This window comes from Tamandua tetradactyla, chromosome 10 (assembly GCF_023851605.1).
Source record: "Tamandua tetradactyla isolate mTamTet1 chromosome 10, mTamTet1.pri, whole genome shotgun sequence".
NCBI lineage: Eukaryota > Metazoa > Chordata > Mammalia > Pilosa > Myrmecophagidae > Tamandua > Tamandua tetradactyla.
The window spans coordinates 15,489,064-15,505,079 of record NC_135336.1 but is presented as its reverse complement, the minus strand read 5'-3'; the positions used below and the strand labels follow the sequence as shown (position 1 = coordinate 15,505,079).

Sequence of the window (16,016 nt, the reverse complement as noted above, 5' to 3'; positions counted from 1 at the left end):
CCTACATAGCTTAATAATCTTCTGATCTGAATATACAAATAAAGCTAGTGTGAATATGATGGGTCTCCAGAGGAATTTTGGATGCAAGAAAAATGAAAGCATTCTTTTTAAACATTTTTTATATCTGATATTTCTGTACATTATGTGTTGCTATACCATGGGAATTTAAAATTAAAACCTTTAAAGCTTAGAGAATTATTTTGTCTTTTTACAAAACAGTGGTTGAATTCCCAGAAATTACTTCCTTAATCATGATCACAGAGTATTTCTTGAAGAAATTATAAGTAACCATACATAAATTAGTGATTAACAAGTTACTTAAGTAATTTTTAAAAACATTAGAAAGTAAACTTGAATTTTTTTCTATTAAGTGCCTGTTTAGTAGATGGGAAGTTAAATTAAAAAAAAAAATAGGTGCATACCATTTATCCATGAAAGACTTCAGAATGGAGTAGTCTGTGTTTTCTACTTCCTATTCCTCACATCCACACCACTTCCTGCTGTCATATGAGTGCTCAGTCCCCCTACCCCTTCCTACTCAATGGCTCATCCTAAGATCTTGTTCATTCATTAGATATATGTTAATATTGAAATTGACTTACCGATTCTGTTTCAATGAAATGGTAGACATTTTCCTTCTTGAAACACTTCTTTCTTGATTTATCTGAAACAATTTTTATGTCCTTCTCTTCTGATTTCTTTTAAGTTCCTGATTTGAGCTTCTCTCCTTTGTCTACCTTTTTGGAATCCTTCCTTAAGGATCTATCTTGGTCCTGTTCTTTTCTTACGCTATGATTTATTTGATAGTCTCACAGTGACCCTTACTTGAGGTGTACTACCTATACATAGATGTAAAAATCTTCATCTCTCATGAGGTACCACAGACTGTGCGAACCTGGAATCTGCCATCTTCCAAACTGTTTATTTTTCCCTTGCCCTTATCTAACTGAATGATTTCACTCTCTTACTCAACCATAAAAGCTGAGAATTGGAGAATTATATCAGATATTCTCCGACATCTAGTCACCAAAATGTCTTGAAGTTTCCTCTTATGTACCTCTTAAAAATCTGTTCTTTCCTTGCATGTGTTCAGCTCTAATTGCAGTCATTATTTTTTGACTGGAGCAGTACTATAGTTTCATTAATTTGTTCTTCTTTTCATTCCTTTTACCTGCCCCAGTACCAATCCATTCTTTATTCTGAAGTCATAGTTAAAAAATTTTTCCAGGCATAATGAATCATTCTTGTCTCTGCCTCATCTGTGTTTCCATAGTGTTATACACATTGCTATTAGACCATTTATCACATTTATTGTAATTATTTATTCATACATCTTTTCCACACCTAGATTGTGGTTAGAAAATAGTAAGTGTTTTTTCAAAGAATGAATGGCTTAATGTCCTAGATTTTATTTGAGGGTTACTGTTAAAATATTCATCATTTTTAAACTTATGTATTATAAATTATTTATCCATTTCCTTTGGTATCCATCCAGTAGTTCTAAGTTAGTCCCCTTTACCTGTCCAGAAGAACTATTCTTTTTTTGTTTGATTTTTCTAATGAGAACTGTTGTATCACTTTTTGTTGTTTTGTTTTTAATATTTTGTATTTATTATTTACATAGTAAAAGGAATTAAATATATTTTTGGTCACAATAGCATCATACAGCTGTGTCCTTATCATCACAATCAACTTTCTTTTTTGTATGAAAAATAACATATAATACAAAAAAACCCACGAAATTTCAAAACACATCATAACAGTTAGTTGTAGAACAGATTTCTGAGTTTGGTATGGATTACAATCCCACAATTTTAGGTTCTTCTAACTGCCCTAAGATACAGGAGACTAAAAGAAATATCAATGTAATGTTTCAGCAATCATACTCATTTGTTAAACCCTACCTTCTCTGGTGTCATTTTTATTGCTGTGACCAATGTATCTATTTAAGACAATAGAAAATAGTAAATATCCAAATGTATGAAGTTTGTCATGTTTTATCTTCTCTAAATGTATAAATTTACTGTTTTTATTCAGGAAGTTAAATGTTGTTTTCATTACCAAACAGACTTATAAAGACATAAAAAACAGAAGCACTTTATTTTCAGAGTGTCAGTAATAGGTTATTTGCAGACTGTGTTTTTACCTACAGCATTGAAAATTAGTATTCTAGGTCTTGAAACAGCAATATAGAAAAAACTAAGCTGTGCTTAAACAGTGCCTTTGGATTTTCTGTTTGTTTTCTGGTCAGTGCTTTAAAATTATGTTATAAAACACAAGGCAAAGAATTCAGTGGGAGGGGCATATTAAAAAGGTAGGTGTTCTGTAATCTTTTGACAGTATTAGCAAAGAATGAGCAATTGGAAAAAAAATTATTTCATCATGCTGCTATATAGTAGAGAAAAAAATACATATATTTTGTTATATATAAACAATGTATATATATATATATATTTATTATAAAATCCTAGAGTTGGGAGAGATTCCATAAAAAGCAAACCTCAATTTACTGATCTTCCAGTAAATTTAGTCTAAATAAAATATTTATGTAAGATTCATTAGTTTGTTTAACAGATATTTATTTAGTATTTAGTATGTGCCACTCAGGAATAGAGCCTGGAATAAGAAAAAGATACTGATTTTGTGGAGCTTATACTTTAGCTGGGGAAAAGACAAATAAATGATAAAATATAAAGTAGTGATAAAAGCTGTTAAGAAAATAAACAAGATTGATATGCTAGAGAGTGCATTTAGGACTATAGGACTACTTAAACCTTTTTGAGGAGAAGGTATTTAAACTGAAATCTGGCTAGTAAAAGATAGCCTTGTCCTGATGTGGGTGAAATAGCAGGACAGCAGTTAGGACAGAGGCCTTAAGGTTGGAGTAGTCTTGGAGTGTGATAGAAGCACAGAGGAAGGGTGAATGGTGGTAGAAAACTAGGCAGGCTGGGACCATATCAGAAAGGGTCTTGCAGAGCAAGGTCGGAAGTTCTTAATTTTATTCCAGAAATAATGGAAGGCTGTTAGAGAATTTTAAGCTGAGGTAACAAGATCTTACTTATATGTTAAAAAGATCACTGATTAAAAAAGAACAACAACAACAAAAAGGGTGCGGGGGTGGTTCAGTGGTAGAGTGCTAGCCTTCCATGCAGGAGACCCAGGTTCAATTCCTGGACGATGCACTCCACCCCACCCCCCAAAAAAGAAAAAGATCACTGATAGCTGTGTAGAATATAGATTGTAGGGAGTAAAGGGTGGGAGCAGAGAGATCATTTCTTAGATTATTTGAACAGTTTAGAAAAGATAATGGTGGTTGATGGTAGTGGCAAAAGAGATGACAAATTCTTGATTTGTCATGTTGCAAAAATTTTGCAGCTGTCTTGATAAGCTTTTAGCTAAGGAGGGTGAGGGAAGAAGGAAATTTTGAGAGTTCAAGTGCCAAAAATAGTTATATCACTACAGTGTTATAATTTAAATAGCCAGGTTTTTTTCAGCCTAAAAATGGATAAGAATTTCAGTCCTATGTTTGTCTTAACTGTGCAAAAAGAGGGTTGAGGGATGAAAAAAACCCTCAGAACTTGGTTTTTATTTGCTATTCTAGAAAAGTGTTAAACCATTAGAATAAACAAATTTTATAATACATTATGGATTAGTTTTTAAAATAATGTATGGGTGATTAACCTAGTATTATTTTCCTTCAGATTAATGTTCTTCAATCAAAAAGGAGATCAGAAATTCTAAAATCAGTAAGATATATATTGAAAAAATGTTTTAAGTATTTTAATATGTAACAAATTGTTACAGGTGTTTAAAGTGGCAGCAATATATATATTTCCAGATTTTTAATCGCTCTTAATTGATTTTTATTTGCACTTCTTTCATGTCACTTAACTACTTTTTGTCTCCTTCATATTACAGCATTCATGTATCTCATCTTTTAATATGCTGTGAGCTCCTTAAAGGCAGACTTTGTGCTGTTCCATTTTTATCTTCTATTATTCTAAAATGATACTTTACAGGTATTAGATGCCTACAGCTATTTGGAGTATGACTGAAAATGGTGATTTAAGCATGCCTGAGAATATTTTAAGATTTGTTTTATAATATATAAAAATAAGTGTGGGGAAGGGTGATGGTGGTGCAGTGGCAGAGTTCTCGCTTACCATGCTGGAGATCCAGGTTTGATTCCCGGTGCATATCCATGCAAAAATGAATGAATGAATGAATGAATGAATGTTGGGCAGTGTGTGGGTGGCTCAGTGGCAGAATTCTCACCTGCCATGCTGGAGACCTGTATTTGATTCCCAGTGCCTGCCCTTGTTAAAAAAAAAAAAAGTAAAGTTAATAAATGTAAAATGTTTCACATTTTGATTTCTTTTTTAAAAAATTTTTATTGATACAATAACATACAAGCACATACATTTTTAACATACAAACATTCCATACATGGTATACAATCAGTGGCTCACAATATCATCACATAGTTGTATATTCATCACCATGATCCTTTTTTAGAACATTTGCATCACTCCAGAAAAAGAACTAAAAAAGAAAAAAGAAAAAACTCATACATACCATATCCCTTACCCCTCCCTCTCATTGACCACTAGTATTTCCATTTATCCAATGTATATATTTTGTAATTTTAACATTTGTTCCCCTTATTATTTATTTTTAATTCATATGTTTTACTCATCTGTCCATACCATAGATAAAAGGAGCATCAGACACAAGGTTTTCACAACCATGCAGTCACATAGTGAAAGCTATATCAATATACAATCATCTGCAAGAAGCATGGCTACTGGAACACAGCTCTACATTTTCAGGCACTTCCCTCTAGCCTAATACACCTTAATCTAAGAAGGGGATATCTATATAATGCGTAAAAATAACCTCCAGGATAACCTCTCGACTCTGTTTGAAATCTCTCAGCCACAGGCGCTTTATTTTGTCTCATTTCTCTCTTTTCCCTTTCAGTTGAGAAGGTTTTCTCAATCCCTTGATGCTGAGTCCCAACTCATTCTAGGATTTCTGCCCCATGTTACCAGGGAGGTTTACACCCCTGGGAGTCATCACATTTTCATTTCTGATTGCTTTAAAGTTTTTTTCTGCCCAGCACTTTTCAAAGAATTACATTTTTCTGTTACTTTTTGTGTTTTTTTGAAATTTAAAATATTTGAAATTGATTCTTTAGTGTGTATTTAGAAAAGAAGTGGAATAAAATTGGGGATCACTTTTTTTCCTTAAGCTTCTATGTTGATGATATACCTTTGATTTTTTTTATTTACCCATTTTTTTGCCTTAAAGGCTGGAAGGTTGTGGGTATAGAATGTTAGGTATGATGCCTCACTCCTTATATTTTGAGAAACTTAGAAATAATCTCTGCTCTCTGTGTTTATACACTGCAGTTATTTGTTTTCCTCCAAAAGCTATACTTAAATTGGTTTTAACCCTAGGCCCCCATCAGTTCTTTTCTAAATTTATGTTTATATTCATGTTATAGCCACTCAATAAATCTTATACTTCTTATTTAAAAAAATTATGTATCCCCTCTTCCCCAGATTGACAGTAATGTGTATTAACTGTAGAGAAAAATTAAATGTATGAAGAAGAGAATAAAAACCACTTAAATATCCTAAAACCGAGGGAGAGAACCACAGTTAATAGCTTGGCATTTATCTTCCAGTCTTTTCTCAGTGTGTGTGTGAGTGTATGTTAACATGTTTTAGTGCCTTTTAAAATTGCATTTAAATTTTTTTAAACAAAATAGGAATCATTCCTACATAGTGTTTTATAATTTTGTTTACTGATATACTACAAAATAATATTATGTCATTAAACATCCTATTTTTAATAATAGCTTTTGTGGCTAGGTAGAATTCTCTCACATAAATATAACAGAGTGGGCAAACTTTTTCTTTCAAGGGCATAGTTGCAACTCTGCCATTATAGTGAAAAGGCAGCCATAGACAATAGGTAAATGAGTGAGCATGGCCGGGTTCCAATAAAACTTTATTTGTGGACATGGAAACATGAACTTTATAATTTTCACATGTTGTGTAACAGTCTGCTTTTTATTTTCTTTCAGTCATTTAAAAATGTAAAAGTCTTTGTTTTGTAGTTTGCTGACCCCTTGAATATGGCATAAATTAAATATTTTCACTAGTGGATGTTTAAGTAATTTCTGTGTTTTTGTTTTTGTTTTTTTACATTAAAAAAAGCATTGTGATGATCTTTGTAATGAATTATCTGATTATCTCCTTAGAATAGCTTCATAGGCAAGGGATTAGTCAAGGATTTAAATATTAAGACTTCTGAAAATTATTATTAAATTTCAAGGTTACATAGCATTTTACGTTTCTACTAATGATGTGTGAGCAAATATTTCTCTATACTTTTGTCAACATTGAGAATAACAGTTTCTCCCTACCATACCCCCATTCAGTAGATAGAAAATTTGATCTCACCATTCAATTTTGCATTTTTAATACAAATGAATTTGAAAACTTTTTACTTTTTTTTAAAACTCATGTTGCCTGTTTATATCCTTTGTCTGTTGTAGTGTGCTGTTGTAGTACATACAGCTCTTATGTATCAAGAATATCAACCCTTTATTATGTATTTTTCCCTGGTTTATCATTTATCTTTCTAAAAATAATTAGAGAAATTGTAGGTTTACAGAAAAATCATGCATAAAATATAGATTTCCTATATACCACTCTATTATTAACCTATTATTAAGACCTTGCATTAATTTATAGTTCATGAAAGAACAATTTTATAGTTGTGCTATTAACTATCAGCCATCGTTTAAAATAGGATTCACTGCGTTGTACAGTCCTATGTTTGTGGTTTAAAATTTTTATTCTAGAAATCTATATACAACTTAAAATTTCCCTTTAGCCTCATCAGAATGTATAAATCAGCTCTATTAATTATGTACACAATATTGTGCTGCCATTATCACCATCTATTACCAAAGCTTTTCCATCAACCAGAAACAGAAATTCTATACCAATTCATTATGTTTATCCTATTATGTGCATATTATATATTATGTACATTGTACTTTACATTTTTATACAATATAGCTATTGATCTTTTCTCCCTCCCTCTCTTCCTTCTTCCAATTCAGTGGCTTTGATTATATAAACAAAGTTGTGCAACATCACCACTATTTCCAGAATTTTTTCTTTGTGAGTTACATTTTTTTTCCTTGTGGTTTATTTAATTGGTTCTTCTTGTCAAAAAGTACTTGTATAGTATTTTTTAGATTATTCTTGAATATTAAATGCTTCATGACTTATTTTAGATTTCAGAGAAGTCAACAGATGTCTCTTGCTAAAAATAACACAGATATTTAGAAGTTTTTTCAGTATTATGAATTTAATTATATAATTTCTTAATATGTAAAAATAGCTAACACAGATAAGGGTTATTTCTCTTTCAAAATATAGGAAAACCTGGAAAAAAATCTCAACCCATTAATGACCTTTTTGGGTTAGTACATGAATGTAAAGAAATCTCCAGGTTGGCAAAGTCTGTTGACTAATTTTATTTTAGTATCTAGAGGAAAAAAGTGAGGATTCCTCTACTTTGGATTGTGTTTCACGATCTAGTAGGTTTTAAAGTGTTTTGTGGTTGTTTTCTTTTTGAGAGCTTTATATTTCCCCTTATCTTTTTATGTTTTATTTGCAATTGAAGGTTTGCCAGTGAATTTGGTTAAAGGAATATGTAGATATTTTATAAGCTATTCCAAGTTTGATTATATGAATTCTTAGTATATAGTTTGATCATCAAGATTTATTCTAAGCAATTAAAATTTTGGACATTGTTAAGTTTTTAAACCACTGAGATTTTTTTTTAAATAAATGCATTTTCTCTATATTTACAAATATCTCTGAAATGTTTTACCCTTTTTTGTTTGTTTTTGTTTTTGTTTTGTTTCTGCATGGGCAGGCACTGGGAATCAAACCTGGGTCCCAGCATGGTAGGTGAGAATTCTGCCACTGAACCACTGTCGCACCACCCTCTGAAATGCTTTTTTAAGAAAAATGACTCAGCTAGTTTAATATTAAGTAGACTTTACACTTTGAACTCCTGTGGAATAATTTTAAAATATTAAACAGGATGAAAATTTTTAAAAATTCTAGAATATCTAAGAATGGATTTTAAAATTATAATTTTTTTTTTTAACTAGATGTTATCCTTTATGTATGCCCATTTGGCCTTCTTTCATCAGGGATATGATCTATTTAGTGAACTTGGGCCCTACATGAAGGATCTTGGCACACAGGTAATGTTGAACTTTATTAATTGAGTCCACATATTAAAATCTCTGTGTTTTTGAAAATTAAAGAAATTATATATATTGGGAGATTTATATTTCATTTATATAATGAAGAACTTTCATTCTATAGCAGATTTATATATGAGTTAAATGTGTAATCAAAAATGAAATTAAAGGTAAAAAATAATTGTTATACATAGTATCTGGGGAAACTGAAAAGCTGAATTTAAAAATAAAGTTTCTATTTTATAGTCTATATTGTTGGATTTATTTTTAGGGTTTTTACATTTGTCTAATTAAGTAATGCTTTAATTGGTTATTGCTTTGATTTATAAAAAATATTTTGCATAATAATATTTTAGAATCTTAAGATTTTAAAATTCTGTGGTATGTTTTCATTTTATTTTATATAAATTTCATTATGTCCAAAATATTTTTGATATCTGATCAGAATTTCATATTGTATCTGTTCTGGAAGTATTATCCTTTGCTGACTGGTGTGCTTTTCTAGATTTAATAGTGTCAATTTTCAGATGATTTTCTTTCTCAAGATGGTTCAGGTTTCTTTCTGGGGAAGGGGGATTAAAGTTGAAAACCAAATTGAGGGAAATGGGAAAAAGGTAAATGTGATTGGAATTGAAGCCACTGGCCCACAGTATGTGTAAATGTGAAGGAGGAATGATTCGCAGGGCATATGTGATGAATAAAGAGAGAGTATATGCTGTCCTCTGCCTTTCCAGAATGTGATCTGTTGGAAAAAGCCAACATGTCACTGGACTATTAATCGCTGTGCTAAGTGCTAAGTCTGGGTATATCAGTTAGGATTGGATTTATTTGCAAGTGAGAGAAAACTAAAAATAGTAGTTTCACCAAGATAGAATTTTATTTCCCCTCTCTAAAGTCAAAGGCTTGGCATAATAGTCAGTTGATCAGCGGGGACCCAGGCTTATCTTCCTTCCAAATTTTGCTCAAGCTCCTCTCATCATACTCAAATTCTAGCTAACAGGAAGGAAGAAAGGGAAAAAGAGGGCTCACTTCCTCTCTTTAAAAATATTTCTTGTGGTGATACTCTGAGCCACTGATTATATACTCTGGATGGATTGTATGGTGTATGAATATATCTCAATAAAATTGCATTTACAAAAAGGATATTTCTTGGAAATTGCACATACCACGTCTATGTACATTCTAATGGTCAGTACGTAGTCTTAAGGTGACAATAGCTTTAGGAAAGCTGTGAAGAGACTTGATGTAGGTAGGTATGTGATCTGCTTGAATTTAGGGATTCTGTTCTTAAGGGGGGAGGGGAGAATGGGTATTGGGAGTAGTAATCTCTGCCACATTGAGGAGGGGTAAGTGTTTTTTTATAAGAACACAGACAGGGATCTAAGCAGACCTAGGCAGAACCTTTCTAGTTTCTAGGTACTTCTCACATATCAAACGCTAGATTGTTCCCTCACTTCGTATTAAGTATAATTTAAATACAACAATACGAGTGGAATTGGAGTTGACTAGTTGAAGTAACTACATAATTTTAGACATTTCTTAATTTCGCTTTTGTAGTTCTACCCCGCCCTATCCCCTCCTACCCCACCATGATTCGAATAATTTTGTAGGCCTTTCAAAGGTTTCTAAGGCTCAGTGTCTGTAGTGCCTAGTGGATAATTTGGGCTTGTTGGGGATGTCATGGAAAGCTTCTCAGAAGGAAAGTTGAGTTAGGAAGAATGGAGAATGATTAAAAAATTCTGCCTGCATGTAGTGTAAAATTTGATGTGGGAACTGATAAGAGAGGAAGTTGGATAAATTGATCTGGAACCAGTTCATGCAGAGCCTTGTACACCACATAAAAGAGTTTGGATTTTATCACAAGAACCATGAGAAGAAGACATTGAAAGTTTTAAGCTAGGGAATGACATGATCATATTTGCATTTTAGGAAGATGCCTCAATTTGGAGAACAGACTGAATGGGAACTAAATTTAGAATTAGAGAGACCAGATAGAATATTCTTTCAGTAATTCGATTAAGAGATAATGGCATCTGCAACTATGGTCATGGCAGTAGAGATGGAGAGAAATAGATATACTTGAAGGATATTAAAAATATAGCCAATTTAGGATGAAAGAAACTGATGAGTTTGGGAATGCTGATTCCCAAAGACATGCTGATTTTTGAGGATATGACATCCAAGTAGATATATCTGGAGCTCAAGAAAGATAAACACTAAGAGAACCAGATGTATAAAATTGCTAATTTCAATCATGAGAGTGGATGACTCAACCCAGGGGGTGTTAATAGACATAATCATAACATATTTAAACAGATTAAAAAAAACATTTTTATTAATAAAACCAATGAACATAAAATATAAACTTTTTTTATCACATAGTTGTATATTCATCATCATGGTCATTTCTTAGAACATCAATTCAGAAAAAGAAACAAAAACACCAGAAAAAAAAATTCATACATACCATACCCCTACCCCCTTCCTTTCAAAAGATCACTAGCATTTCAATCTACTAAATTTATTTTAACATTTGTTCCCCCTATTATTTATTTTTAATCCATATGTTTTACTCATCTGTCCATAAGGTAGATGTTTTTGATGTCCAAAAGAAGCATCAGACACAAGGTTTTCATAATCACTGTCATATTGCAAAAGCTATTGTCATTATACAATCATCTTTAAGAAACATGGCTACTGAAACACAGCTCCACGCTCCACATTTTCAGGCAGTTCCCTCCGGCCTCTCTGTTACGCCTTAACTAAAAAAGTGATATCTATTTAATGTGTAAAAATAACCTCCAGGATAATCTCTTGACTCTGTTTGGAATCTCTCAGCCATTGACACTTTATTTTGTCACATTTCTGTCTTCCCACTTTCGGTCAAGAAGGTTTTCTTAATCTCTTGATGCTGAGTCTCAGCTCATTCTAGGATTTCTGTCTCACATTGCCAGGAAGGGCCACATCCCTGGGAGTCATGTCCCACATAGACAGGGGGAGGGCATTCAGTTTGCTTGTCGTGCTGGCTGAGAGAGAGAGGCCACATCTGAGCAACAAAAGAGGTTCTCTTAGGGGTGACTCTTAGGCCTAATTTTAAGTAGGCTTAGCCTGTCCTTTGCAAGGTTAAGTTTCACATGAACAAACCCCAAGATTGGGGCTCAGCCTATTGCTTTGGTTGTCCCCACTGCTTGTGAGACTATTAAGAATTCTCCACTTGGGGGGTGTTTACTTTTCCCCCTTTCTCACCATTCCCCCAAGGGGACTTTGCAAATACTTTTTTATTCACTGTTCAAATCCTTCTAGGATTTCACAAGGCATCACTCTGGACAAACCTGCAAAATCTCATGTCCTACTCAAGGTTCCATGTACTTATGGTGTTCAATTAAGCTGTCCACATAAGTTATATTAGAAAATGCACTAGTCAAAATATAAATTTTATACTAAATATTTTTTGCTTTAGTCTCACACATAAAGTTTTAAAATATTACCATCTATTTTCAACACCCTCCCCAATTGACATTCCTTTGTTCTTCCTCATGCAAAACATTTTTAAATTTGTAAATTTAGTCACTATCATTATATACTCTAGGCGTTCCTAGATTATACTATCTCAATCTTTATCATATATCTCTCCTTTTGATTTCATTTGTGCCCCCAGGCCTCCTCCCTCTATCATTCTCACATTCAACTTCATTCAGCGTTCTAACATTATTGTATTGCAGTTAGGTAGTATTGTGCTATCCATTTCTGAATTTTTACAGTCAGTCCCGTTGCACAGTCTGTATCCCTTCAGTTCCAGTTACCTAATATCTACCCTATTTCTATCTCCTGCTGACTTCTGTTCTTAACTGAAATTATCCAAGTTCATTCCTTAATGTTAGTTCATATCAGTGAGACTATACAGTATTTGTCCTTTTGTTTCTGGCTAATCTCACTCAGCAAAATGTCCTTAAGGTCCATCCATGCTGTTTCATGCTTCATAACTTTATTCTGTCTTACAGCTGCATAATATTCTATTATATGTATATATCGCAGCTTGTTTGACCACTTATCTGTTGATGGACATTTGGGCTGTTTCCATTTCTTGGCAATTGTAAATAATGCTGCTATAAACATTGGTGTGCAAATGTCTGTTTGTGTCTTTGCCTTCATGTCCTCTGAGTAGATACCTAGGAATGGTGTTGCTGCATCATATGGCAATTCTCTACTTAGCTTCCTGAGGAGCTGCCAAACTGCCTTCCACAGCGGTTGTACAATTTGACATTCCCACCAACAGTTGATAAGTGTTCCTCTTTTTCTACATCCTCTCCAGCACTTGTCATTTTCTGTTTTATCAATAATGGCCATTTTGGAGGGTGTGAGATAAAATCTCATTGTGGTTTTGATTTGCATTTTCCTAATAGCCAGGGAAGTTGAGCATCTTTTCATGTGCCTTTTGGCCATTTGTATTTCCTTTTCTGAGAAGTTTATCTGTTCAAGTCTTTTGCCCATTTTGTAGTTGATTTGTCTGTCCTTTTGTTGTTGAGTTGAACAATCTCTTTATAAATTCTGGACACTGGACCTTTATCTGATATATAGTTTCCAAATATTGTCTCCCATTGTATAAGCTGTCTTTCTACTTTCTTGACAAAGTTCTTTGATGCACAAAAGTGTTTAATTTTGAGGAGTTCCCGTTTCTCTCTTTCTTTCTTCAGTGCTCATGCTTTGGGTGTTAGGTCTATGAAACCACGTCTTATGATAAGATTTATAAGATATTTCCCTACATTTTCTTCTAACAGTTTTATGCTCTTAGATATAATGTTTAGGTCTTTGATCCATTTTGAGTTAATACCTAAACAGATTTTGATACTTAAGTTAAAAGTTAAGATCCACTGGTGTATAGTAAGAGGAGAAGCTGGCTTGAAACAGGGCTTTAAGAAGTACCTTGTACAGCACTTTAATTTGAATGAATGAATAATATTTATATGCCATTCAATAAATAAACATTTGTGTTTATTTATGACATTCTGTTTATTGCACTGATTCCACTAATTCTGTATAAGAAAATATTGAAGGCACACATTCCTAGGGCAAGGTATGCTAGAGTCACCCATTATATCAGTTACATGTCACAAAGGTGTATATTAATTATATCCTAAAGTGAAGTAGTACAATTGCCATCAAAACCAAATACTTTATAACAGTGATTGTTCTTTTTCAAAGAAAGTGTTTTCTTTTAGTATTATTTCTTCAATAATATTAAGATTCTGTGACAGAAATTATTCTCCTGTAAAAAAAAATATCATTTGTGACAGAGTGAATAAAGGAACAAATTGTTTTTTAAGAAGGCTTTTACCAACTTAGTTTTTAAAGAATATCATTTAAAACATTTGGACATTTAATACTTTTGTCTGTTTTCTCATTCATGCTCTTTACATTTTTATTTTTCATTTATCAAACAGGAATTAATTAGTTAGAAGTGGTGGAAGTTAAAAGATGTAGTAAGACACACATCACAGTCTAGAGGAGGAGACCCACATCATGGAGTATATAGTAACCCTAAAGTTTAATATTCTGCAAATAGGAGTTCAAGAATCTAATTTCTCATCATGTAGGGAAAAGAAAGATAATTCTTTTCTTATGAAAAGGAAAACTTCTCTGATGGAAAGGAACAAGATAAAAATGGGATTTGATTATTTCATTAAATCTTTAAAAAATGAAAATTATCTTTAAAAATCAGTGCTTTTATACCTTGATTTTATGAATGATTTTTATTTAAAATTTTTTTTAGCTTTCTCTTTTCTCTGGTGAATTATTTTGTTCTACCTGTTAGATTTAGTTGTAATATATGGAAGCCAACATGAAACATGTAGAAAGTACATGTTACAAGGAACTTGTGAGAGCTAATCACACTAGCTTACCTGCTTTTGCTGCTGGGAAAAAAAAATCACTGATATCTTTTGTTTCTAGCTTTGATTGTGACTGTCAGAATTTGCCGAATGGTAAGCAGGCAACTTAAGCTTATAGTCATTTTCCTTATACAGGGACTAGGCATGTCATCACTTGAAGAAACTCTTGTTGCATATGCTTGGTTCTGTCTTTGTACTTGGAAATGTTTTTCGGAGAAGAGATAAAGACCTTTTCGTAGAGTATTTGGTACTATACAAAATATGAATTTTGACTTTAAAGTTGTAGACAAAATGCCTTTTTAAGTAAAGTTAAATTGATGGACTTATTGGAATGTTTATCTGTGAAATAACTTTGGAGTGTAATTTAAAAATTAATTATACTTCTATTTTCTTTGATTTTTAAATCTGCACATTTTTCGCCTTTTTTCCCTTTATAGTTGGATCGACTAGTTGTGGATGCAGCAAAGGAAAAAAGAGAGATGGAGCAAAAGCATTCTACCATTCAACAAAAGGTACCTAAGGGGAACAGTTAATGAAGGTTAATTCCATTTTTTAATTTTTAATTTTTAATTCCACTTCTATGCAATTGCTTGGCTATTGATTTCAACAAGGTACAATTAGAACCTTGTGTTGAACCAAATCCTTTGTATAGATAAATTCCTCCTCTTTTTGTGAAAAGTAAAATAATTTCATATGTTAAGGTATGTATATCATTATTCTTTCAGATCAAATATGTTTTCAAGCTCTTAAACCAGTTTATAAAAAGTTAGTCTCTTATGGCCTTAACTAAATTTAAAGTTGCTCTTAGTTAGAATTTAAAAAACCATTGGTAGTTTTAATTAGGCTACCACCCAACCCCTGTAAAAGTTTGTGTGTGAGTGAATGAGTACCTTAGGATCAATGTGTGAGTTTTGTTATTATGAATTTTCCCATTGCAGTCACTCTAAGGAAGCACTCGCCACCCCACACTCCATTTTGATGTTGAAATTTTACTTTTCATGAAACACATTTTGTTTTGATTTGTCTAAGCCTAGAAAACTAGGAATTGAAAAAATATGTTTTTATAAGAGAGAAAGTAAATATTAAACCAGTTTTTATTTTTGTATTCTAAAAGATTTGATGGTGATACACTTGGAGCTCAACCTAATAAGTAATATTTTATTTTATATAGTTAGTGACTTTTTTTTTATTTCTCTTTTTGAAGTGATGCAAATGTTCTAAAAAATGATCTTGGTGATGAATACATAGTGACTTTTTTAATTCACTAGTTGGGAAATAGATGGAGAGGGTTAGAGGTTAAATGTTATTACTATAAAGGTAGGACATCTGGCACTGCTTTAAAGAATTCTTTTCTCTTGGTAGTGAATGATCAAATCAACTTTTGGCTTATTTAGAATTTAAAATAACGATAAACTAGATCTGCTAAAAAAGATGTTTCAGTGGAACAAAATGAAAGGAAGGTCAGTAATAGAAGTGAGGAAAATTTTACTGTTGGTGAGTTATTAATAGTCAAAGAGAAACAGTGTTAAAAAAAGGAAAAAGATTTTCTTCCGGACTTTATTTAGGTTAGTCACTTCTGAGTTATAGGTAGGTGAGAATAACTCCATGGTTTCTTTTAAGTAAAGTTAAATTCACGTTTGATTGGGTAACTTGTCTTAATCACATGACAATGGAAGCATAGTTAAAAACTTGAAACCATTCATTTCTAACTAAAACACAAGATCATGATAATTTCAGAAGTATATGAATATCTGCTTAAATTGAATTATTCAATGAATATTATGCATCTTTCATATTTTTCTGTCGTTTGTACACGTGAAGCCTTGATT

General features: G+C 32.3%; 1 protein-coding gene across 1 annotated transcript in view; it reads left to right on the top strand.

Moving 5' to 3' along the window:
* The window catches only part of ACAP2 (ArfGAP with coiled-coil, ankyrin repeat and PH domains 2), a 194,773-nt gene that overhangs the window by 120,713 nt on the left and 58,044 nt on the right, over window positions 1-16,016 (top strand). Inside the window, exons 7-9 of the mRNA XM_077119331.1 lie at window positions 3,702-3,746; window positions 8,204-8,299; window positions 14,625-14,699. Coding sequence (XP_076975446.1) covers window positions 3,702-3,746; window positions 8,204-8,299; window positions 14,625-14,699 — 216 coding nt within the window. The remainder of the gene's footprint in view (window positions 1-3,701; window positions 3,747-8,203; window positions 8,300-14,624; window positions 14,700-16,016) is intronic.